General features: G+C 53.7%; 1 protein-coding gene across 1 annotated transcript in view; it reads left to right on the plus strand.

Annotated features, from left to right (window-relative positions):
* TGM1 (transglutaminase 1) overlaps positions 1–14,195 on the plus strand; it is a 14,947-nt gene extending 752 nt beyond the window's left edge. The window contains exons 2-15 of the mRNA XM_030884943.2: positions 1–194; positions 301–489; positions 1,402–1,650; positions 1,998–2,116; positions 2,235–2,342; positions 2,664–2,838; positions 3,248–3,386; positions 3,513–3,616; positions 6,918–7,006; positions 7,491–7,644; positions 7,777–8,058; positions 8,185–8,345; positions 8,692–8,828; positions 13,552–14,195. The exon at positions 1–194 is cut by the window's left edge and continues 208 nt beyond it. Of these exons, the coding sequence (XP_030740803.1) occupies positions 1–194; positions 301–489; positions 1,402–1,650; positions 1,998–2,116; positions 2,235–2,342; positions 2,664–2,838; positions 3,248–3,386; positions 3,513–3,616; positions 6,918–7,006; positions 7,491–7,644; positions 7,777–8,058; positions 8,185–8,345; positions 8,692–8,828; positions 13,552–13,777 (2,326 nt within the window). The 3' untranslated portion in view covers positions 13,778–14,195. The remainder of the gene's footprint in view (positions 195–300; positions 490–1,401; positions 1,651–1,997; positions 2,117–2,234; positions 2,343–2,663; positions 2,839–3,247; positions 3,387–3,512; positions 3,617–6,917; positions 7,007–7,490; positions 7,645–7,776; positions 8,059–8,184; positions 8,346–8,691; positions 8,829–13,551) is intronic.
* The last annotated feature ends 8,534 nt before the right edge of the window (positions 14,196–22,729 follow it).

Raw genomic sequence — 22,729 nt, forward strand, 5'->3', positions numbered from 1 at the left:
CTTCTGGGCCCGCTGCTGCAGCTGCTGCTCCTGCCGGAACGCAGATGAGGACTGGGAGCGGGACTATGACGGGGGCCGGGGGTCCAGCTCTGGGGGACGAAGGCCGGGAAGGCCGGGCTCCCGGGGCTCCGGCGCCCGCCGGCCTAGTTCGCGGGGCAGCGGAGTGAATGCAGCCGGGGATGGCACCATCCGAGGTGAGGCCTGATGCACCGTGCAGCCGAGGGCCCTCAATGCGGCCATCTCTGGGGTGCTGGGAGGCTAAAGAGAGGGGCTTCACTGATGGGCGCTGTGGCCTTGCAGAGGGCATGCTGGTGGTGACCGGTGTGGATCTGCTGTGCGCCCGCTCCGACCACAACCGCCAGGAGCACCACACGGACGAGTTCGAGTATGACAACCTGATTGTGCGCAGGGGGCAGCCCTTCCACATAGTCCTCTTCCTGTCCCGGCCCTACGAGTCCTCGGACCGCATCGTTCTAGAACTCTTCATCGGTGAGTGGGGACCGGATGGGGCCAGGGGCCAGGAGTGTGTGTGTGTGTGTGTGTGTGTGTTTCCCAGGTCTAGCACTAGGCTCAAAGAGGCATCTTTAGGTGCCATCCCCACCTCACTCCTCACGGCCACAGGATAGGTCAGGGACCAGCGGATGAATGTGTCCCTAGCTAGCTGTGTGTCTCAGGGTCACACTCACTCTCCTCAAGGCCCCAGAGCCACGTGCCCCCTCTTCACCTGCCTGCCTCGAATCTGCCTTGCGTGTGTGTCTGTCTGTCTCGGTCTGCTCCTTCCCCAGGGGCAGGGCTGGTATTCTCCCTCTCCCTGTCCAGCTCGGTCTGTCTCTGGCTCTCTGGTCCCATGGCTCAGGGCAGGTGCCTCCCTCTCAGCATTGCCAGGTGGCCGGCCATTGACTGCCCAGGCTGATGATTATGCTAATGTTGGAGGCGGGAGACTCCTCATACCCTTTGATTAGGGCCTACCCTTGCCCACCCCAGCTTCTAATTTCCCAGGTGCCCCCAGCACCTCCACCAGGGAATGCCCTGACCTCTGGAGGCTGCAGCCCTAAGCAGCAGGCTGCCCTTTCATGAGGGACCCTGCCTGGTGGCCAGGCCCTGGGACAGTCAGGCAGGCGGGTGGCAGGGTGACAGTGGCCCTCCTCCCCACCTCTGAGCTTTGTGTCAGGGAACAGGTTTGGGACGTTGCACCAGAGCCCTGCCCAACATGCAGGTGAGCATCGGGTGGGGACACAGCTGCTCTCAGAGAAACTGTCACAGACTGAAGCAATGACCCAGCTCAGGGACGCACGCACCGGCTCAAATGCATTCTGGGTGTGGGTGGGGCTGGTCGTCCCAGACTCGGTGCCCCCTCCGCTGGGCGTGCTCTCCAGCTCATGGCCGCTTCTCCCACTCTAGGTAACAACCCCGAAGTGGGCAAGGGCACCCACGTCATCATCCCGGTGGGGAAAGGGGGCAGCGGAGGCTGGAAGGCCCAGGTGACCAAGGCCAGTGGGCAGAATCTGAACCTGCGGGTCCACACCTCCCCCAACTCCATCATCGGCAAGTTTGAGTTCACGGTCCGCACGCGCACAGACGCTGGAGAGTTCCAGTTGCCCTTTGACCCCCACAACGAGATCTACATCCTTTTCAACCCCTGGTGCCCAGGTGAGCCTGCTGGAATCAGAAGCCGGTGGGACGGTGGGGCGGTGCGGGGGAGGCAGAAGGGCCGGGCAGGACATCAGGACATCCTTCCCCCGAGTGAGTCTGGGCACCTGGGTGCCTGCCGTAGGACAAGCCAACCCCTTGTCCAGGCAGAGAGACCTGGTTCCAGTGTAGAAAGGGGACCACCGAGGTCATACAGCTTCCCCTCCGCTGGTAAAGGGCCCTGGGTATGTCACTCTCCCTCTTCCAGGGAGCAGTCCTCTCTCTGTGGACTTGCGTCCTGCGTCTGGGGGCAGGTGGGGCCCAGGGAGAGGGAGGGGGCAGCCAGACATGTGTGTTCTGGGCCGCAGACGACATCGTGTACGTGGACCATGAGGGCTGGCGGCAGGAGTACGTGCTTAACGAGACTGGGAGGATTTACTACGGGACCGAGGCACAGATTGGCGAGCGCACCTGGAACTACGGCCAGGTAGGGTTGGCCAATCTCACACCCTCCCTTAACCCCACCCTCCCCTGGTGCGGGGGGGGCCAGCTAGAGGCAGGAGTGGGGGAGTGGGCTGCAGGCAACCATCTGACCCTCCTTTCAGTTTGACCATGGGGTGCTGGATGCCTGCTTGTACATCCTGGATCGGCGGGGGATGCCCTATGGGAGCCGAGGTGACCCGGTCAGCGTGTCCCGAGTCATCTCTGCCATGGTGAGCCCCCGCTTGTCCACTGTGTGTGTCGGCGGCCCGGGCCCTGCCCTTTCCAGAGTCCTGCACGGGATATCCTGAGCAAAGGACTCACACCTCCTCTTCCCCCTCTTGCCCACCCTGGCTCCGCTGTGCCTTCTGTGGCATGCAGAACCAAACCTTGGGCTGGCACACCCAGGAATCGAATTCCTGCGTGGAGGGCGGGTGGAGCCTGGCTGCTGAGCACACATCCTGAGGCCTCCATGGGTGAGGGGTGGCCCCAGGGAGAGGTGCTGGGCTGCAGAACTTCTTTCCCCAACTCACCCCTCCTCCTCTGCTGGGCAGGTTAACTCCCTGGATGACAACGGGGTCCTGATCGGGAACTGGTCCGGAGATTACTCTCGGGGCACCAACCCATCGGCATGGGTGGGCAGCGTGGAGATCCTACTGAGCTACCTACGCACGGGCTATTCCGTCCCCTATGGCCAGTGCTGGGTCTTTGCTGGCGTGACCACCACAGGTAGTGAAGGGGACGGGGTGGGAGTGGCCTGGCCCCAGTGGGCAGGGAGGGGGCAGAGAGGCCAGGCTCTTCCTCTCCCTAGTCATGCCCAGCTGAGGCTACAGTGCAGGGTGCAGGCGGGGGAGTCCATGTAGGCTGCCCTTAATTATCATTAATTAGTGTTAACTACAGGGAGAGGCCTGAGGGAGAGGAGGAAGAAGAGGCCGGCAGGAGGCCTGGTTTTCCCTAACTCCAAAGCTCCCTGACCGGAAGGAAGGCCTCCAGAGCCTGGTGACCCCTGGTGGTCCCAGCCCAGCTTACCTATCGCAGTTGCCCCTTTCCCCTGACGTTTCTGACCTGATCCCTCCTTGCCCCTGACTCTGCCCAAACTAATGCTGGCCCCACGCCCCCTGGCCCGTGTCCTCTGCAGTGCTGCGCTGCCTGGGCCTGGCCACCCGGACTGTGACCAACTTCAACTCCGCACACGATACTGACACGTCCCTGACCATGGACATCTATTTTGATGAGAACATGAAGCCCCTGGAGCACCTGAACCACGATTCTGTTTGGTGAGGCGGGGCTGGGGCTGCCTCTGGGGATGGGTGGGGGGCCAGAGGGAGGGGCAGGCAGGGCAGGGTGGTGGAGGCCAGGCCCCAGATGGGTCAGACGCAGCCCTCCCTCCATGTCCACCCCAGGAACTTCCACGTGTGGAATGACTGCTGGATGAAGAGGCCCGATCTGCCCTCAGGCTTTGATGGGTGGCAGGTGGTAGATGCCACACCCCAGGAGACCAGTAGTGGTGAGGCCTGGGCCTGGGCCCTCTCCCTGTCCCCACATGACAGAATGTCGCCACCAAACTCGTCTTAGAGCCAAAGTCTTTAAGCCCCTGTGGGTCCAACCCACCCAAAAAGCAGTGAGGAGGAAAAGGCTGGCAACCCACTTTCGTAAAAGATTACAGCCGAGAACACCCCGTGGAGCAGTTCACCCCGCAACCCTCGGGCACCGTGAGTCAGAACCGCTCCACTGTAATGAGCATGTTTCTGTTTGGTCGTATGCTTTGGTGCCTGAAACTGGCTTCTCGTCTGAATCACCTGTGTGGGTGCACGAGTTTATTTTCACCACGGTGGGTTACACGTCAAGGAACCCAGGTGGTGTAGTGGTTACCTGTTTGGTTGTGATCCACAGGGTCAGAAGTTCGAAACCATCAGCCACTCGGTGGCAGGAAAAATGGGGCTTTCTACTCTGGGAAACAGTTACGGTCTGGGAAACCCAAAGCGGGCAGTTCTACCCTTTCCTATAGGGTCATTACGAGTTGGCATTGGCTTGATGGCAGTGAATTTGGTTTTACGTTTTGGGGTTACATGTTGGCCTGTTAGCCCAAAGGTCAGAGGTTCAAACCCACTGGTTGTCCGGTGGGAGAACAATGATGCTGTCTAATCTGTAGGGTCACTATGAGTCAGCATCGACTGGGGGGTGGGGGGGCAGTGGAGGTGGCTAACTGGGAACCCCAGTGGCGCAGCGGGTCAACGTTGGACTGCTAACTGCAAGGCCAGTGCTTCAGACCCATGAGCTGCTCCACAGAGATCACGGCCCCAGAATCCCTCTAGGAGCAGTGGCACTGTCCGGGAGTTGGGGTCCCCTCCACAGCACTCGGCTTAGGGAACGGTCCCCTGGCCGGGCTTCATCTCTTTTGCATGGTGAACACATACAGGTGGTTGGTTCAAAAGTCAAGGTTCCAGAGTCTTCCTTGAACAATTTCACGTCCCCACAAATCCACCATTCTTATTTATCTGCTTATATATCCTGAAGAGAATGAATCGGAGGATCTTTTACTTACATTTCTTTTTAAAAGTAAAAAAAAAAAGCCATTAGAAATATACATAGCAGAAAGGGGAAGTATAGAATTGAATTAACGTAAAAGGTACGCGTCCTGGCTATTTATCAGGAAGCTTTGGATTTGGGGTTGTTGTTCTGGTTTTAGGAGCCCTGGTGGTGTAGTGGTTACAAGTTGGGCTGTGGTCATGGTTCCTAGTTCGAAACTACCAGCCGTTCTGTAAGAGGAAGACAGGGCTTTCTACTCTCATGAACAGTGACAGACTCAGAAACTCATAGGGGCAGTTCTACCTTGCCCCACGGTGTCGTCAGCATTGACTCGGTGGCTGGGCGTTTGGTTTGGGTTCCCGCGTTTTAAATAAATACCTAGACCCCACCCCAGACCTGTCAGAACTGGGGCAGATTTTCGGGTTTATGTTTTGGGAAGCGCTCTTGTTGATTCTGAAGGTCAGCCAGCCTTGGGGCGTTCCAGGACCCTTCTGGAGTCCCACCCGTGAGGTCACATGACTTCCCCTGGGGCTCAGAGCTGGTCAGTATCCGAGCTCAAGGAAACTTTCCGGACCGCTGGCCTTTGCGGCACACTCACTCTCGCTTTCGCCAAGCCCTTTGCCTGTTCACGCCAGTTACCTGTCCAGGACAGCAAAATCACAGGCGCGGGTTCAAAGAAGAAAATCGTTCCCATAACCCAGCCCTGAGGTATAATTACTGCTGACATAACCTGCCAGCCTCTTTTGTGGACTCATGGAGACAGGCTTCTGAGAAAATGAGACTGTGCTCTCCCCCCTTCTGACGCGGACTCCCCCTGCAGCCTTCTGGCCAGCCCGCCCTTCCTCACCCTGGCCTGCCTTGCCCCTGCCTACCCTGCATTCCTGCTCTGGTCTCTGGCTAGAACCCTCCCTCTGGATCACCCGTAAGCTAACAGTGCCCCAAAGTTCTGCAGCGCAGGAACGGCCTGGCCAGGACATGGAGGCCTGAACTCTGGCCCCCACCTGGGGGGTGGGGTGGGGGCAAAAGCAGGGGCTTGATTCTAGCTGATTACACTTCTTAGATGTGTGATCCTGGGCCCGTACTTTGCACCCTTGGGGTTGCCAGGAGTCCGACGTGACCCCACGGCCCATGTCCCATGAATATAGCCTATGAGGTGGGCGAGAGGAAGGTGGGTTCCTTGGCTGGTCCCTGCCCCTTCTCCCTGATGTGGAAGCATCCCGGAGCAGCATGCTGCAGGGGCCTAGTAGCTCTTCAGTCAACGCCACCCTCTTGGTATCCAACTGTCTGTAGCGTTCTGACCTCCACTTCATCTCCTGGAGCCTCCGTTTTCTCAGCTGCAAAAGGGCAGAGCACTGGATGATCTCTAAGATGTTTTCCTGCTGAATGGGCCTCACCTTTTATTCTGTTTCCTGCCAACCCTCTCCTCGCCCCAGACCCTCTCCTCCAGGAAGCCCCCGAGTGCAACAAGGGAAGGGAGAGTCCATTGCCACCGGCTTCCCTCTCAGCCCCAGCAGCCAGCCAACAGAGCCACCTCAGGCTCCGGCTCGGTCCTGTGCTCTGGAGGCCACAGACAGTGGACAGCCTGTGAAGGACAAGTATGCCCATGACGTAGATGTGGAGGCAGGCTTGTCCCTCAGCTCTGCCCTCTTTGACACGCCTGCACACACCACCACCACCCCCCAGCAAAGAGACTCTGGCTGAGGAAAGTTGACGGAGCTTCTCTGCTTTCCCTCCCCGAGTGCTTGAGGACGCTGATCTGGCTTTAGAGGCGACGAGGCATAGGCTAGGAGCTCTGGTGGTGGGGTGGTTAGACTTTGGGCTGTGATCCTCTTGGTCGGAAGTTTGAAACCACTAGCAGCTCTGAGGGAGAGAGACTGGGCTATCTCCTCCAGTAAACAGTGACAGACTCGGGAACCCACAAGGGGCTCGCTATGAGTCAGCACTGACTTGGCGGCAGTGAAGTTGGTTCCTCGTAGAATCATGGGCTACGAGAAACCCTGGTAGTGTAGAGGTTTGGGCTGCTAACTGCAAGGTCAGCAGTTTGAGGCCACCAGCCCTCGGCAAGAGAAAGACAGTGGGGCTTTCTACTCCAAAGAGTTGAGTCTCAGAAGTCAGAATTGACTCAATGATGGTGGTGTGTTTGGTTTGGTTTTGAGGCTGTGGGTGACTAGACTTTGACAAAGCTAGTGGGTGGGGCTGGAGCGCCACGTGGGCCTCCGTCTAGGATCAGAAGGTCCCTCTTGGCCTCCTTAGACCTCACCTCTCCCTGACTCCCCTAGGCATCTTCTGCTGCGGTCCCTGCTCTGTAGAGTCCATCAAGAACGGCCTGGTCTACATGAAGTATGACACCCCCTTCATTTTCGCTGAGGTGAGGGTTGCGCCCCACTCTTCCACGCCAGCTGCCAAGTGACCGGAGCCCTGGCCTCAGCCCCCTTGGGTGCTCTGGTCCTGACTTCCCCACGACTGGCTAGCTGTGTGGCCTTGGCCAAGTCACTTATTCCACCAGTCTCAGTTTCCTCCACTGTAAAAGGATAATAATGGCTGCCGTGCTTCCTGTGCCCAGGATCAAAAGGGATAATGGGCATGAAACGGCTTTATAAGTCATAAAGCTGGTGGACGGGCACAAGGGATTACTGTTATTAATGCAAAAACGCACCGTGAAGAACCTCCCAGACCAGCTTCTCCCTGCGCCTGCTGGCTGCTGGGGCTATGGAAACTCCCCCACTGGGGCTCTGCCAGGAAGCTCCCAGGCTTGGGACCCGGGGGGAGGCAGCCGGGAGGTCAGGCCTGCCCCTATCCCCCCTCCCAGCTCCCTCACGGCTGGCTCACACAGCCCCCCTTGGGCCCAACAGGTGAACAGTGACAAGGTCTACTGGCAGCGGCAGGACGATGGCAGCTTCAAGATTGTGTACGTGGAGGAGAAAGCCATTGGCACACTCATTGTCACAAAGGCCCTCGGCTCAAGCATGCGGGAGGACATCACCTCCATCTATAAGCATCCAGAAGGTACCACCCCCCACCCATCCCTTGCCAGCCCACCTCCTGTGGTCTCCATCGCTGTGGTCTCCATCGCTGCCTGCAAGCACCAGCCCACCTCTCGGGTAGTCCCTGGCAGCTCACCCTGACCTTCACCCGCAGGCTCCAGCGCGGAGCGGAAGGCCGTGGAGACCGCCGCGGCCCATGGCAGCAAGCCCAACGTGTACTCCATGCGAGACTCCGCGGAGGACGTGGCGGTCCAGGTGGAGGCCCAGGACGCCGTGACCGGGCAGGACCTGACCGTCTGCGTGGAGCTGAGCAACCGAGGCAGCAGCCGGCGCACGGTGAAGCTGCACCTCTACCTCTCGGTCACCTTCTACACGGGCGTCTCCGGGCCTGTCTTCAAGGAGAACAAGAAGGAAGTGGTGCTGGCGCCAGGGGCCTGTAAGTGCTTCTCGCTCAGCCCGACCCCGTCTCTGGGGGCATAGAGGCCTCCGGGAGTAACGGGAGCAGCCTCGGGGAGGCCGTGCCTGGGGAGCAGGCCTGAGCGAGGCCGTCTCTCTTCCCCAGCCGAGCGCGTGGTCATGCCTGTGGCCTACAAGGAGTACCGGCCCCACCTTGTGGACCAAGGGAACATGCTGCTCAACGTCTCTGGCCACGTCAAGGAGAGCGGGCAGGTGCTAGCCAAGCAGCACACCTTCCGCCTACGGACCCCGGATCTCGCCCTCACGGTGAGGGCCGCTGGCGGGGTGCAAGGAGTGGGCAGAGGGCAAAGGAGAAGGGGAGAGGGGACGGAGCCAGGAACAGGCTGGCTCGGTGATGAGCTGCCCCTGGGCCTCAGCTTCCTGACCTGTAAAAGGGGATCTCAGGTCCATGGTACGGTGGCCTGTCTCCTCATTTGGGGAGTGGGTTGGCGTTGCCTCTCTGGGTTTCGGGGAGCAGACCAAGCCTGCTTGGAGGGGCAGAAACACGAGGCTCCAAAAGCAGTTTTGACCCGAAGGTGCTTCTCTCCCCGGTGGGGCACCCTTTTGGGCCACGTGTTTGGTCTGTGACGTGGGGCGTGGGCCTCTTTTTCAGTTATTGGGAGCAGCAGTGGTTGGCCAGGAATGTGAAGTACAGATTGTCTTCAAGAACCCCCTGCCCGTCACCCTCACCAACGTCGTCTTCCGGCTCGAGGGCTCTGGGCTACAGAGACCCAAGATCCTCAATGTTGGGTGAGTCTGATCTTCTCCACACCTGCTTGGTACATGGGCCGCCCGGGGCCCAGCTTTGCTGGCTCTCTTTGCTGCTCAGGACAGCCGTGTCAGGATCCAGCAGACAGTGTGGGGCCAGCCAGCACTGCCTCCCACCTCCGTCAGTCCACGGATACTGTCCTCCGGGACCCTGCCTTGCCACCCTGACTAGTAAGAGAGCAGGTCTTACACAGGGGCATCTGTGTAAAGACTCTATCGTTGGGGGAAAAGGCATTTTCAGGGACATGCTCTCATTGGAGGATTCCCCCAAGCTGGCCCCACCTCCCAACTACATTAGACGCCATCGTGTGATTTACAGCAAAGCTTAGGAACCAAAAGACGTGGGTTCAAGTCCCAGCCCCATCCTGCACTAGTTCTGTGCCCTTGGGCAAGTGAGTTCTCTCCTCCGAGCCCACTTTCACCTCTAGCCCTGCTTTCCTCACCTGTCAATGGAGATTGACAACAGCCCCGCCTCCCTGGGTGCCTGCAGGGAATGCATCAGCATGCGGCGTACTGCTGGGCACACTGCTCACTTGTAAGTGTGCTTTCATTACTGCCATCTTCCTGCCCGCCCACAGATGGGGCGGCTGGTGGCCGAGGTCTCAGTGGGCACACTCCTCCCACCCCAGCACACACCACACACAGGCGCCATGCCCCTGGCTCAGCCTGTGCCCAAGGCTGGTTGATAGATCCACAGGGCAGGCCTCCTCCTTCACCCAGCTGGTCTGGGCCTGACCCCAGGCCGGGTAAAGCAGAGTGCCAAGTGAGGGCACACAGACAGGGTGCTTGCTGCCCAGGCTGGCAGCTCTGACATAGACTAACACGTCTATGGACCTTACCAGAGATCAGCTTCTTCCTTCACGCCCACTGCCATGCAGTGGCTTCGACTCAGGGTGACCCTCGGGGACAGGGGCCAACTGCCCCTGTGAATTTCCGAGACTGTAGCTCTTTACAGGAGGGAGCCTCCTCGTTCTCCCCAAGCTGGCTGGGGGCTTCGAACTGCTGGCCTTGCAGTTAGCAGTGTAGCGCATAACTACTATGCCACCAGGTGCCCTCTCTAGACAGAAGGCATAGGAGGAGGGTGGGGCATGAGAAGAAGCAGAGACCTCTGACCAGCCGCCCATGCTGTCACCCCCACCCCCACCCCCAAGCAGACCCTGCCTGAGGCAGGCTCCTCTGTGGCCAAGAGCTGTTCAGATTGCCATCCTGGCCCTTGGCTCCAGCTGGGGGTCCCTAGGGAGGAGATGACCCATCCTCTCACCCTACGCGGGTCCTAGTGGTGGGTGATGAGACTCCTAGGTGGCCTGCCCCGATGGGTCTTTTCTAAGGTGACCAGATTTTAACATTGGCAAAACGGGACACCATTGATAAAACTCATATCCTGGCAAAATAGCCACATGGCAGCTGAAAACTGTATACCCTAGCTTATTGTGCATTCTTTCCCAAAATTGGGACCTTATTAAAACGCCACAGGGCATGGGAAAACTTGTTAAAAATCGGGCTGTCCCACCAAAAGCGGGATGTCTGGTCACCTTAGTCTTGTCCCTGTGTGGGAATCAAGACAGGACCCTTGTGCTGGCCCTCTCTCTGCCTGTGGGTTTGCATGATCCCCCGCATTTGAAGACCATCAGTGAGAGGTTTGGATCATGGGCTCTCAAGGCAGGGCCTGCTTGGATGTCCTGTGGCCCTTGCTGCGGTGAGCTAGGGCTGGGGCCTCCAGGATTGCTTACAGCCTCTGTGGGGTGGCCCTGAGCTGTGGGTTCAGATATGCGGGATTCTGAGATGGGCGAAACTTGGGCTCATTTGCACATCAAAGGCTGTGGTATGGAACCCCATTATACCACAAGGTGTGCCGCCCAAGCCAGGTGACGGGTCACTTAATAAACATTCCAGAATGTACTCCCCCAGATGGCTGTTGTCACCACCAAAGCAGTTGTTCCAAACCCTTCTTGGGAATTTCCCCCAGGGTCTGAATCATACTCATTAGAATGCCCTACTAGCGGCCAATCTGCCAGTCTCCTTCCGGAGAGGTGGCTTTGGCTTTGGAAACAGCCTGAAGTTATTCAGACCTAAGACACATGAGTCATGTCAGTAAGCAAGTTGGGCGGAATGCCTTTCTGTCAAAAGTTAAGGAGGGTCAGGCCGTCTGGTGTGTGTGTGTGCCTGTGTGGGTATGTGTGTGTGGTTTCAAATGACTCCAAAGAAAATCCCTGGGGGAGGTTTGGAAAACGCTCCCAGCACTGGCAACAGAGGAAGAGCTACTAAGGACAATGTTCGTTTGGATGTCCAGGTGCTCATGCCACCGTCCGAGGCCCGGTTCAAAACCTACGCTCAGTTCAAGACAGGCTCCAGCTTATCACAGCTGCCTTGTAGTCAGCTTGAACTCACACACACCGGAGTGACAGGCCTCACCGGACATTACGATAGGGCCCAGGAGAGGTCTTGGCGCTCCCACTTGGAACCTGAAACGCAGTGTCTCTCAGAAATCATATTATAATGGAACGATGCCGTAGATAAACAATTGACGCTGTTGATGGTTGCCTTTAAGCCAGTCCCAACGCCTGGCAACCCTGTGTGTAGAGTAGAATTGCTCCCAGATCTTTGGAGGCAGGACACCCAGGTCTGTCTCCTGACGTGCTTCTAGGTGGATTTAAACCACCAAAGAGTAGGTGAACAATTAATTGTGTGGTGTCCCAGACACCAAAAACCATTGCTGTTTAATAACATGGATTCGGCAGACTTTTCCAGGCTGATGGGGCCTATACAGTGAATTCTTGTACACAGATTAAAAACACAGATTGATAACCAGTCAGGACATAGCGTATCTAGTATTGGCTAAGTCTATAGACTTTCTACTGGGATCTATTTTAGAGCATCAGGTTCCTATTAACCTCTTGGAGTTCAAAAGTCATCTTCCAGACCATCTAATTCTACCCTATTTCACATTTATTTCCATTTTATGGGCCAGAAAGGACCAGAGAAGTGCAGTACCTTGTCCTAAACCACACAGCTATCAGGGAGTAGAGAAAGGAACACACAGTAGTCAGGGAAGCAAGCTCTAAGCCAAATGCTTTGCTCAAACAAGAGCCCTGAGGACTATGGTATTTGCCTGCCATCTGGCAGCAGAGAGGGGCCCCCAGGTAGGTTGGGGCCAAACAGGTGGCTGGAAATGAGGATTTAGTCAGAGACAGGAGAGGCCAGACTCTGACAAGGAAGAGCATTTGCAGTAAATGTAATCGTGGTCGGAGCGAGTCCTTTTCCGGGGCAGGGATGCTAAGGGAAGCTCTGAATGAGGAGCAGGTGGGAGCTGGGCTGTAGACGGTGCCTGGGCCGTCTCTGGACAGCACACGGTGGGGAGGGAGCACTGGGGGCAGACTGTCAGGATGGAGAATGGAGGGGGGTGAGGGAGAGGGGAGGGGTTCCATGGGGCTGGAGGCAGAGGTGTGGTGAGGATGAAGAGGCGGAGTTAGGGGCCCTCAGGAGCACCAGGGAAGAGACCTGTGAAAGATTCCGTTGACCGCTGAGTGACGGGAGAGTAGATGGGGGAAATGAGATGGGAGGCAAGGCGGGCAGTTAAAGTCCAGTGAATGGTTATTCCCTGCGAGCAGTTAGGGATAGATGTTCAGAGGTCTACAAAAGAACGGGAGGAGGTGGCAAAGAGACTGGGGGGCTGGTGTGTGTGTGTGTGTGTGTGTGTGTGTGCATGAGTCTCCCTTTCTGCCTCGGGGTCTCTCACAAACACTGTTTTTTAAAACTTTTATTGTGAATGGGTAAAGGTTTACAGAGTGGGTGATCAATGTACACATACACATTTTGTTCTGTCTCATACATTACAATCCCTCAACCTTGCACCGCCCAGGCCACCTCCTCCGTTTCCTGGCTCTCCTCCTCTTCCTTTCCTCCCCCCTTTTGAACACTGTTCTTGAGTAAATGCTGTCATCTAGATCCCAAATGGTTCTAGGGTGTATGCCCCTCATTAGTAGCACTGGTCCCTTTGCAGACTGCTGTTTGGCTCTTAATTGAGCTGCGTTCAGTTCCAGACGGCCGCTGACCCAGGGCCAGTCTCAAAGGTTCTGCCACTGTCTATCCGACCAGCAAGCCTGGTCTCTTTCAGAATTTGGAGTTGTGGTCCCACACTGTGCAGGACCTTCTTCTACTGTGATCCCCTTTAGGGGTAGGGGACACACATACTGCCACACTGTCTATTCTTGTGAAGAACGTGCCTTGTTTTCTGAGATGATCTCTTACAAGGTGGGTGCATTACAGTGCTCTTTCTGCTTTGGAATGATGATCGGCGCAGAGGATAATTAAGTTTCTTAAACTTGCTTTCCTGTGTTGACATTCTTGTGTGGGGCCCCGTCTGGTTTGGGTGGCTCCTGCGTCTTGGCAGGCCCCAGGTGAGGTGGGGGACCCTGGAACAGGGCGGCAGAGAAGGAGGCTCCCTGGGGTGGCGTCCACCGTCTTCACGCAGGTGGAATGGGAGCAGGGAGGGAGGCTCCCAGTAGACAGGGAGGACCCAGCTCAGGCAGCTGAGTGGGTGGCTGGCTCTGCGAGGCTGCCCTGGACTCGGGCTTTTTCCTGGTCGTGGGTGTGACTGTGCTGGGGAGCCCAGAAATACCTGCTCCCTCCTTCCTGGCCGTCCTGGAGCCGTCCTGCCCTCCCCTCTCCAGTTACTGCTGAACCATGACCCTGTCTCCGCCCTCAGGGACATCGGGGGCAACGAGACAGTGACGCTGCGCCAGACGTTCGTGCCTGTGCGGCCAGGCCCCCGGCAACTCATCGCCAGCTTGGACAGCCCTCAGCTCTCCCAGGTGCACGGTGTCATCCAGGTGGACGTGGCCCCGGCCTCTGGAGGCAGGGGCATCTCAGACGGCAGAGGGGACAGTCACTCAGGGGAAAATATCCCTATGGCATCTCGCGGTGGGGCTTAGCACTGGGCCAGGTGCCAAGGAACTGGCGTCAGATGAACAAGGACACTGCCCCACGGGCGGGCTCCCCAAGAGTGGCTCCTCCTCTGGGGGGGCTCAGGCGGGGAAGCCCTGGGGCCCGAGAGGGGGCCGGTCTCCACTTACATTTGGTGGCACTGACACTAATAAACCGCTTTTTTAAAAAAACAAACAAAACCAAAACAAAACTTCTCTTCTGTCCATCTGCCAGTCTGTGCCAGGAAAAGGAATGTGGGCCCATGGGCTGTCCTAGGGACGGACATGGCATTTCTGCCGCCCCTGGTATGGCTGGGAGTCTCAGATGGTGCTGGCTCAGCAGGTCCTCAGTTGGGGCTGACGTCAGCACCAGTGCAGCCTCCTTCCGGTTTTTGTTTTTCAAATCTACTTTTAATAAATGATCTAGAACCCCTCACTGCTGTCTGTCATCAGCCGCAGGGCCCAGCCTCCAACAGCATTAATCTTCACCTGGCCCGGGCTGCTGCTGCTGAGCCAAGCCTTCTTGAAGCCACGCCCCACCTTCCGTGCCATCCAATGGGAGGCAAGGGCCAGACCCCTCTCCATAGGAACACGTTAAGGCAGAAACAGGCTGGGGTCCTTTCCCAACAGCAAAAGCCACCTTCCAGTATTTCATCTAAGTTTTTTTTTAAAGTAATATATCTTTAGTGTTGAAAATATAGATTGAAAAGAAAATAGAAGTAACCTTCCACCACCACCATCCAGAGATAACGTTGTTTCACAGCAGTTTCCTACATTAAATATTTTTTGAAAATATCTTCTCTTTGAGCTTTCTAGTGTGAATTAGGCGGCAGTGTACAGAGGAGATCTTCAGTTGTACACTCAATGGCTCACACACACTTGCTTTCCACTCCTCCCTGCAGTCTCTCCAGTGCAGCCCCGCACCTATCCTACTTCCTCCGTTTCCCGCTTTCCAGCGCTCCCTTGTTCTGACTACTCCGGCTTTGTTCTTGGGTAAATGCTGCCCCTTTGATCTGAAATGGAGGATGCTTCTACCACAGGTGAGTCCACTTCCAGACCTGGAGGACCGGAGTTTGGGGTTCCATCAGTCTTATGGTTTGAGTTGTGTTCCACCTTTTTCTCCTATCCGAATCTAACCCAACCGAACTCACTGCCAGCAAGTTGGTTCTGACTCATCACCCCTATAGGACAGGGTAGAACTTCCCCGTGGGACCTTCAAATATCCTTTTCAGAGCCCTTGGTAGTGGTAGACGGGCACCATCCAATTCTGGTCTTGGATCATGGAGGCTGATGCTCGACCCCCCCAGGTCTACCAAACTCCCTCCCTCCAGGTGCTTGGTCTCAGTGCTCATAACTTTGTCCCCTGTGTGCTCTACCTTCTATGTGGTGGATATATGAAAACATGCTTTTCCACGATTACATAATAGTTGGCTTCCTGGCCACCTCTCCTCTGGTTGTCCTCAGATCTCACCCTCGTCAGCCTCCGGGCTGGCACTGCCTCCTTGGCTCATTCCCAGAGTGCTCAGTGTCAGGTCATTCCTCCCGAGGTTCATTCTCTTATCCAGCTTCCCTCTCGCTGGATGATCTCATCCAGGCTCAAGGACCAAATCCATTAGATCTCCAAAACAGATTTTTCTTTTTAATGAAAAAAATAAAGTTGCTGTCATGTCAGTCCTGAGTGATGGTCACCCCGTGTGTGTCAGAATAGGACTCTGTAGGATTTCCAATGGCTGTTTTTTTCAGAAGTGGATCACCAGGCCTTTCTGCCAAGGGGCCTCTGAGTAGACTCCAACTGTCCATCTTTCTGTTAATGAACCAGCACTCAGCTATTTGTGCATCAGCTCTGATTTTTTCCTTGAATTTCAAATTTGTATCTCTACCTACTCCCCATCTCTGCTGGACGTCTAATAAGACACCCTAACCCCAGGGCAACACGGCCTCCAACACCGACCTCCCGCCACTGGGTCCTCTCTCGGAAAATAGCAACTCGATCTGCCCAGTGGTGTGGGCTCCAAATCTCAGAGTCCTTCTTGCTTTCTCTCTCATCCCATGTCCGATCTGCTAACAAATCTCAATGGTTCTCTTTCCCATCCATGTCCCACATCTGCCCATCACCTACACGCCAACACCTCCACCACCCTGCTCAACCATAGCTGCTGCTGCCCTTTCTGACCTGCGTTACTACACTTCCTCCTCACAGCTCTCCTGCTTCCCTCCTTGCTAGATGATCAGATCAATCTGATCGGGTCCATCTCCTCAAACTTATGGCCGTCCCAAGAGCCCAGAGCCTCACGAGAGCCTGTTACCTGTGACCTTACCTAGTTCTCTCCTCCAGGTTAAGTCCATTCCAGACCCCTGACCCCTGGCTTCCTTGGCCAGAACCAGGGTGTATTCCTACTTCTGGGCCTCAGCATGGCTGTCCTTGGCCTGGGAATCTCTCTCCGCACTGTCTCTGCGGCTTTATTCCCTCATTCCTTTAATTTTTTGCTTCCGTATTACCATTTCAAACTTTAAACTTACGATACCTTCCACCCTCCCTGTCTCTCATCTGTGCTTTACTGTTCTCCAGAGAGCACATTAGCACCTAATATTTTATATATTAAAATTTTGGTATTATTTTGTAATTAAAATAATATTTCTTCTTTTTGAGATTACACCTAGCAGAGCATGCTGGTATACCACTTCAACAAGGTCTACATGAACAACCCCCTAGTATCAATCACATTTATTGAGTTGTGCGATCATTATCTCCCGCCCTCACCCAGTAACATTCGCTTGTCACCCCTGACGTTTCCTATCTAATTTTCTGAGTTGTTGTCATTTTGATCCCATATAAAACCAAACTTGTTGCCATCAAATCAATGCTGGCTCCCAGTGGGTTTCTGAGACTGTAATTATGGGAGTAGAAAGTCCAGGCTTTCTCCCAAGGAGCTGCTGGCGGTTTCGAACTGCTGGATCAGAGTCCAACGTGTAACCACATCACCTCCGGGCTCAAGGCAGACGTTCATTCTTTACTAATGAAGCACTGCTATTATTATGAGGACGGTGCAGGTGCAGGAGCAGGTGGTGCTTCGTTCTGTTGTGCATAGACAGGGTCGCGGTGGGTTGAAAGTGTGTAGCCTGAGGATCTTCTGCAGGAGATGGTTTCAGAGCTTCCTCCAGCCCCCGGGTCTCCAGGATATCTGGCCTCCGGGAAGAGGTGAGGTTTTCTTCTGCATTGCCCCCTTTGCATCAGGGTTCCGCTGTAGCACCTCCTATGATTTCCTTGCTGTCAAACTCTCTCTACTTCTCCTGTCCCGGTCAGAGTTGCTCTTCTCGCGCGGCCTTGGGTTCCAACGTGAACTTTCTCCTTTCCCCTCCCCCTGCCCAGGCTAGTCTCCACCTGGCAGTCGGCGTGTGCTCGCTTGTAAATGTCAGTCAGATCACGTCCCTGCACTGCTGGCCACCAGTGGCCCCTCCTCGTGGGCAGAATCGATTCCCTACCCTTGAGGCCTGCAGACACTAGTCTATTTATATAGACGTCATTAGTCTTTACTTCTTAAGGTAGGCTGGATTCTTTTTTTGAAAAAACAGTTCTATTAGCACTTCATCCACGTCATACAATTCAGTAATTCAATCATATCAAGAAGTCGCACAACTGACTGTCACCATATTCAATTCTAGAACACTTTCTTCTTCCTTGTACTCACTGGTAATCATGTAATTATCTTTTCCCTAATTTTGGCAAAAATATACACAACAAAACATTTTCCAGTTCCACAGCTTCTACATGTATAATCAGTACCATTGATTATACCCTTTGTGTTGTACACTCATTATTGATAGGTAGGCTGTATTCGTACAGCTACTTTTGCTGATGAAAAAAACTGAGACAAAGGAATTAAGAAGCATCTAAAAGCATACAGCTGGTTAGAAGACTGAACTCTGATGGTCTGCCTGCCCGTTCATTCTCAAACCGCGTGTAACCCCGGGAGCTCTGACTCCCACTCCCAAGTCGTTGGTACCCTGGATTTTCCATTTCAGTTACTCTGATGGCCCAGGGAACCCTAGTGGCGCTCCCCCCTGGTAGAACGATGAGGCTATGTGCTCCTTGAAGATTACAGCCTTGGAAACCCGATGTAGGTCACCCTGGGTCAGAATCAACTGGATGGTTTATGATGACCCAGCGGCTCAAGCCACCATTAACCTAAAAATTACTCGAGTTCTCCTTTTCCATGCCCCGCAATATCCAGCCCCTCCCCAAATCTTATCATCGCTACCATATTTATATCTATATGCCCATGTTTATGTATATAACCGTGTGTGTGCGCGTGCGTGTGTCTCCATTCTCTTTCCACTGCCACCAGAGCCTTGGCCTGAAGAACGGCCACAGCCTCCTGGTGGGTTTTCACCCTTGTTTGTACATCAAAACAAACCCGCCGCCACCCATGGAATCAATTCCAACTCATAGCAGGCCCACAGGACAGAGTAGATCTGCCCTGCGCCCATCAATCTCTAGGAGAGCTGGCAGCCTCCTCTGCCCCCGGCCGCTTGGTGGGTTGGGTTAGAAGCCAACATTTAACCCACTCTGCCACCAGGCTTCAAATCGCTACACAGTGATATTGAAATCATAGGGCAAATTCCAGTACATCCTTGCTTAAAATCATCCAATGCGTTTCACTTACCCTTGGAGTAATCCAAACGTCTACCCTGACCGTCATTTGTCGTCAGGTTCACTTGGACTTACTGTGACCCCCAAGTGTGTCAGAGAAGGAGGTCACCAGGCATTTCTTCTGAGGCACCTCTAAGTCGATTTGAAACCTCAACCTTTGGGGTAGCAGCCAAGCACAGTAACTATATGCATCATCCCATGGAGGACTCCCCTAGCCCACCTGGTCCCTAACTTAGCGGGCCCCTGCCCGCTCCAATTTCATCTCCACACACAGCCTGGCTTCCTCTACTTCTTAGACTCACAACCTGTCCTCGAGAGGTGCTGTTGTCTGCCTTCAGACTGTCCCTGCTGGTCCCTCTGCCTGGACCACTTCTCCCCCAGGCTGCACGGCAGGCTCTCTGCGATTCGGCTGAGTTCAAATGCCACCTGCTCTGGGACAAGTTTCCTGGCTGATTAGTTGTCCTGCCTCCGATCTCATTCAGTATTTTCCTTTGTGTCCTACGTAGCACTTGTGTTTAACATTAGCATGTTTGTTCATTAAATTCTGTTCCCTCCCTCTAAAACATGAGCTCATTAAGGATGAGACCTTGCCTGTCTTATCTATACTCATGTGTGTCCCCAATGCCTAGCACATACATGTCCAATACATGTTTACTGATGATACATTGTAAAGCTGAGATGTGATTTATAATTTTCTCAGATTTATGAACTGGACTCCAGTGGTGGCACTTCATTTTTGTAACAAATGAGTATACTTTGCCTTACGCATGTGACATGGTTTATTTACCTAATTCTCCATTCGCAGGATGTAACTTTTCCCAGTGTTTTGCTACTAGAAATAAAGCTGTGATATACATTCTATACCAATATGTAAATCTTTGTGTTCGTCTTTATTTTATTAAAAAAAAACACTACTGTGAATTAGGTGGGGGTTTGTATTTCAGATCGTCATTTTTGTACTCAACAATTTAAACAACTTGCCAAGTCTCCCAAGAGCTTACCCTGCTCCCTCTAGTAGAATATTATCTTCCCCTTCACCCTGCTTAACACCAGTCTGCTGTCTAGCCTGCTGCTTCCCCTCTCTCCATCCCCTGCCCACCCCGGTTAACTATCAAAGTATGTTGCTTTAGGTGCAGAAACCTGTTGGCTTGATTTCCCCCCAATTTATAACAGTGGTGCCACATAATATTTATCCTTTTGTGATTGAGTAACTTTACTCGGGGTCCTCCACATCCACTCACGTCATGAGGTGTTTCACAGTTCGCTCTCTGAAGTTCAACTTCGAAAGCAGAATTACTATTAGATAAAGGACAATGAGCATGGTTCAGGCTATTGATGCCTTTTGTTAAGTGACTTTCCAGAAAGACTGAACAGCCACACAGCAGTACCTGGTTTCACTGAACATCCAGGGGAAAACTGCTCTTGTGCTCCTATAACCTTGCCTCACTTTCCTTCATTTTACTCTGATCCCTGCGTTTCTTAAAGCTCAAAAATGCTTGAAACACTCAAAAACAAAACAAGCTAACAAAAACTCCTGCAACACAATGTTGCTAGTAAATAGCTGGAAAGAAGTGAACATATTTCTATGTTGAGCTTCTCTGTGTGTCTAACTCAAACTTGTTGCCTTCTGTGGATCATCTCCTTTAGTTTGCTAGGTGTGGGCATTATGATCCCTGCTTTTCCAAGGTTCTTCTGCTCCCACCCGAGGTCTCTACGCTAGAATGTAACTCCCAGGAGGACAGCTACTTTATCTCTTACTTATGGGGGCTGTCTAAGGCACAGGCTAACCCAAACCCAAACTAGTTGGCACCAAGTTGATTCCACCACATAGCGAAACCATAAGCTTCAGGCTAGGGATGCTTGGTCTTAGGCTGGGTTTTCTAGAGAAGCAAAACTGGTGAAACTTACATATGTGTACTCTGGGAAACCTTTTATCAGAAAAATGGCTCACAGGGTTATGGAAACAGGCGAATTCAAGTCATGCCAGATGTCAGACGAGAGGCTGCTCTTGACTGGCTTAGCTGCAGGGTCTGAGGATCTCAAGATCCGAAAGTCAGAGGCTTCTGACTGCAGGGGCAACTGAATTTAAAGTAGGTGGGCTGTTGATGACTCCTAGAATCCACAGGCAATATGGTAGGGTGCTGAGTCAAATCCAAAGAAGCAGAGGTTGGAGCATGAGCCAGATGTAGGATCCAGACCTAGCAAAAAGCAAGCAAGCTTTTCCATAGCGTACACTTATATTGGAAGGAGTCCACGGTCCTGAGAAAACTTCCTTTCAGCTGACTGGGTCAGCGCTGCTAGCTGAGTAAGGGTCTTGCATCCCCAATCTTACGACTGGTTGGCTGCTCATAGCAGATGCCATTATGGAAGTGATTACATTGTATTAGATGACATCATGGGTGATTACTAGGTCTTAACTGCCAAACCACTAAGAATCTTGGTCCAAGTAAGTTGGCACAAAACCTTCACTATCACAGATGCTGAGGTGCCAGAGAAGACAATCATGGCTCTGCCTGGCCTTCAGGTGAGCTATGAGAGATGGGAGAAAGTCCAGCCCCAGAGGAATAGGGCAGAGGACTCTCCAGTAAGTGTGAAGCCCAGAAATGCGAGGCAACACAGTGTAATTGGAAAATGCAAACAGTTTGACGAGGACTGACATATAGGTGAATAATGGGGCAAAGGGGGAAAGGAATGGGGCTGCAGTGGTAAGCTTGAGACAAGCTTTCAAAATCGACCTTGTCTAGGAGATGCGACTTCCTTCTAAAAGTAAGGGGAAGAAGCTATTACAGAGATTTAGTTTGGGGATCAGGTTCGCAAATTACCCAAGTCATAATGAGGTGGGCATGGACATGGAATTAGACAGGGGGCGGGCTAGAGGTAGAGAGACCTCCCCGAGAGACAGGAAAACCTAAAACAGAAGCAATGAGAATGAAAGTGGGATTGCGTTAGAGGGTTCTATCAGAAATAGAACTGGTCAGAGTTGATGATGGATTCGATTTGGAAAGAGAAGGCAAAGGTGAATAGAAACCCCATGTACCACCACCACCAAACCCCCCCCCCCCCCCCAATTTTTTTTTTTAAAAGTAAGATACCTAGACTTTCCTTTGTTCCTCATTTAAGAGAACTTTGAGGTCTTAAGGAGATATCCTACAGGCAGGTGAATTTGTGTGGGGATCAGCTCAGAACACTCATCTGGGTAGACTGGGGCCTGGGAGCCATTGTCTGGGAATGGAGTTGGCCCAAGACATGTCAGGTTCATTCAGCCCCTGTGAGGTTGACTACTGAGGGTCATGAAGATGGTGTGAGACCAGATAGTTTCTTGTTCCTCATACATAAAGTCGCCATGAGTTGCAGACCACTGGGCTCTACCACAACTGACAACGAAGTAGGCAGCACCAGTGACTAATTCAGCTGATTAATCACCGCATTCATTCTTTAAAGAATGTGCATTGCGTGCCAAATTCTGTCCTTGGTGATGGAAACAAAGAAGGCATCATAGGTGACAAGCCAAGTCAGTTACGTTTGGGGGTAAATGAACAAAAGAAAATTGAAACGGGTAAACATTTTTTTAAAGTTTTGTAACTAAAAGTTTCAGGAAAGAGAACAGTGAAATGTATGATAAGATTATAATCCCCCCACTGGAAGTGTAGGAATAACAGAACGGTAGGTGAACGGATACACTGGGTGGTGTAAAATACGGTAAAACAACAATAATAATGATAATACTAAATAATAAAATAACAAGGGTTCCTGGGGGGTAGGGTGGGGATAAAGAGGGGCTGATATGAAAAAGTTCAAGGAAATGTTTGAAACTGATGGTGGCAGCAATTGTACAAGTATGCTTGATCCAATTGAACTATGGATTGTTATATTATTTGTAAGAGCTCTCAATAAAATGATTTTTTTAAAAGAAAAAGATGATCATCCCACCATCCAGAGGAAAGCAAGTAGCGTCTCACCTGGGTATAGATACATGATTATATTTTGAAGGCGGGCGCCCTCTTCTGCTCGGTTGAACTTACTGGACGCGGCGGGCTGCCCGAGAAAAGCTACGTAGACGCGGCGTGGGGACTGGGATTTCCCGAGCCGAGCAGGAGGCCGAGCCTTAGAGACGCGCGTGGGCCCGAGGAAGAAGCCCGAGGTCCTCGGGGCGCCCCAGCTGCCCACCAGGGACCCGCCAGACGCGGGGCGAAGCGCGGGCACCGCCGGGGGAGTGGCTCCCTGGCGTGACGTCACAGGCCCCAGGCGGCCCATTGGCTGTTATCGCTTTTCCGGGGGCGGGAAACGAGTAACGGAACCGGAAGTGGCCG

This window comes from Echinops telfairi, unplaced genomic scaffold (assembly GCF_000313985.2).
Source record: "Echinops telfairi isolate 266 unplaced genomic scaffold, ASM31398v2 ScPeMD7_18;HRSCAF=68, whole genome shotgun sequence".
Taxonomy (NCBI): Eukaryota; Metazoa; Chordata; class Mammalia; order Afrosoricida; family Tenrecidae; genus Echinops; species Echinops telfairi.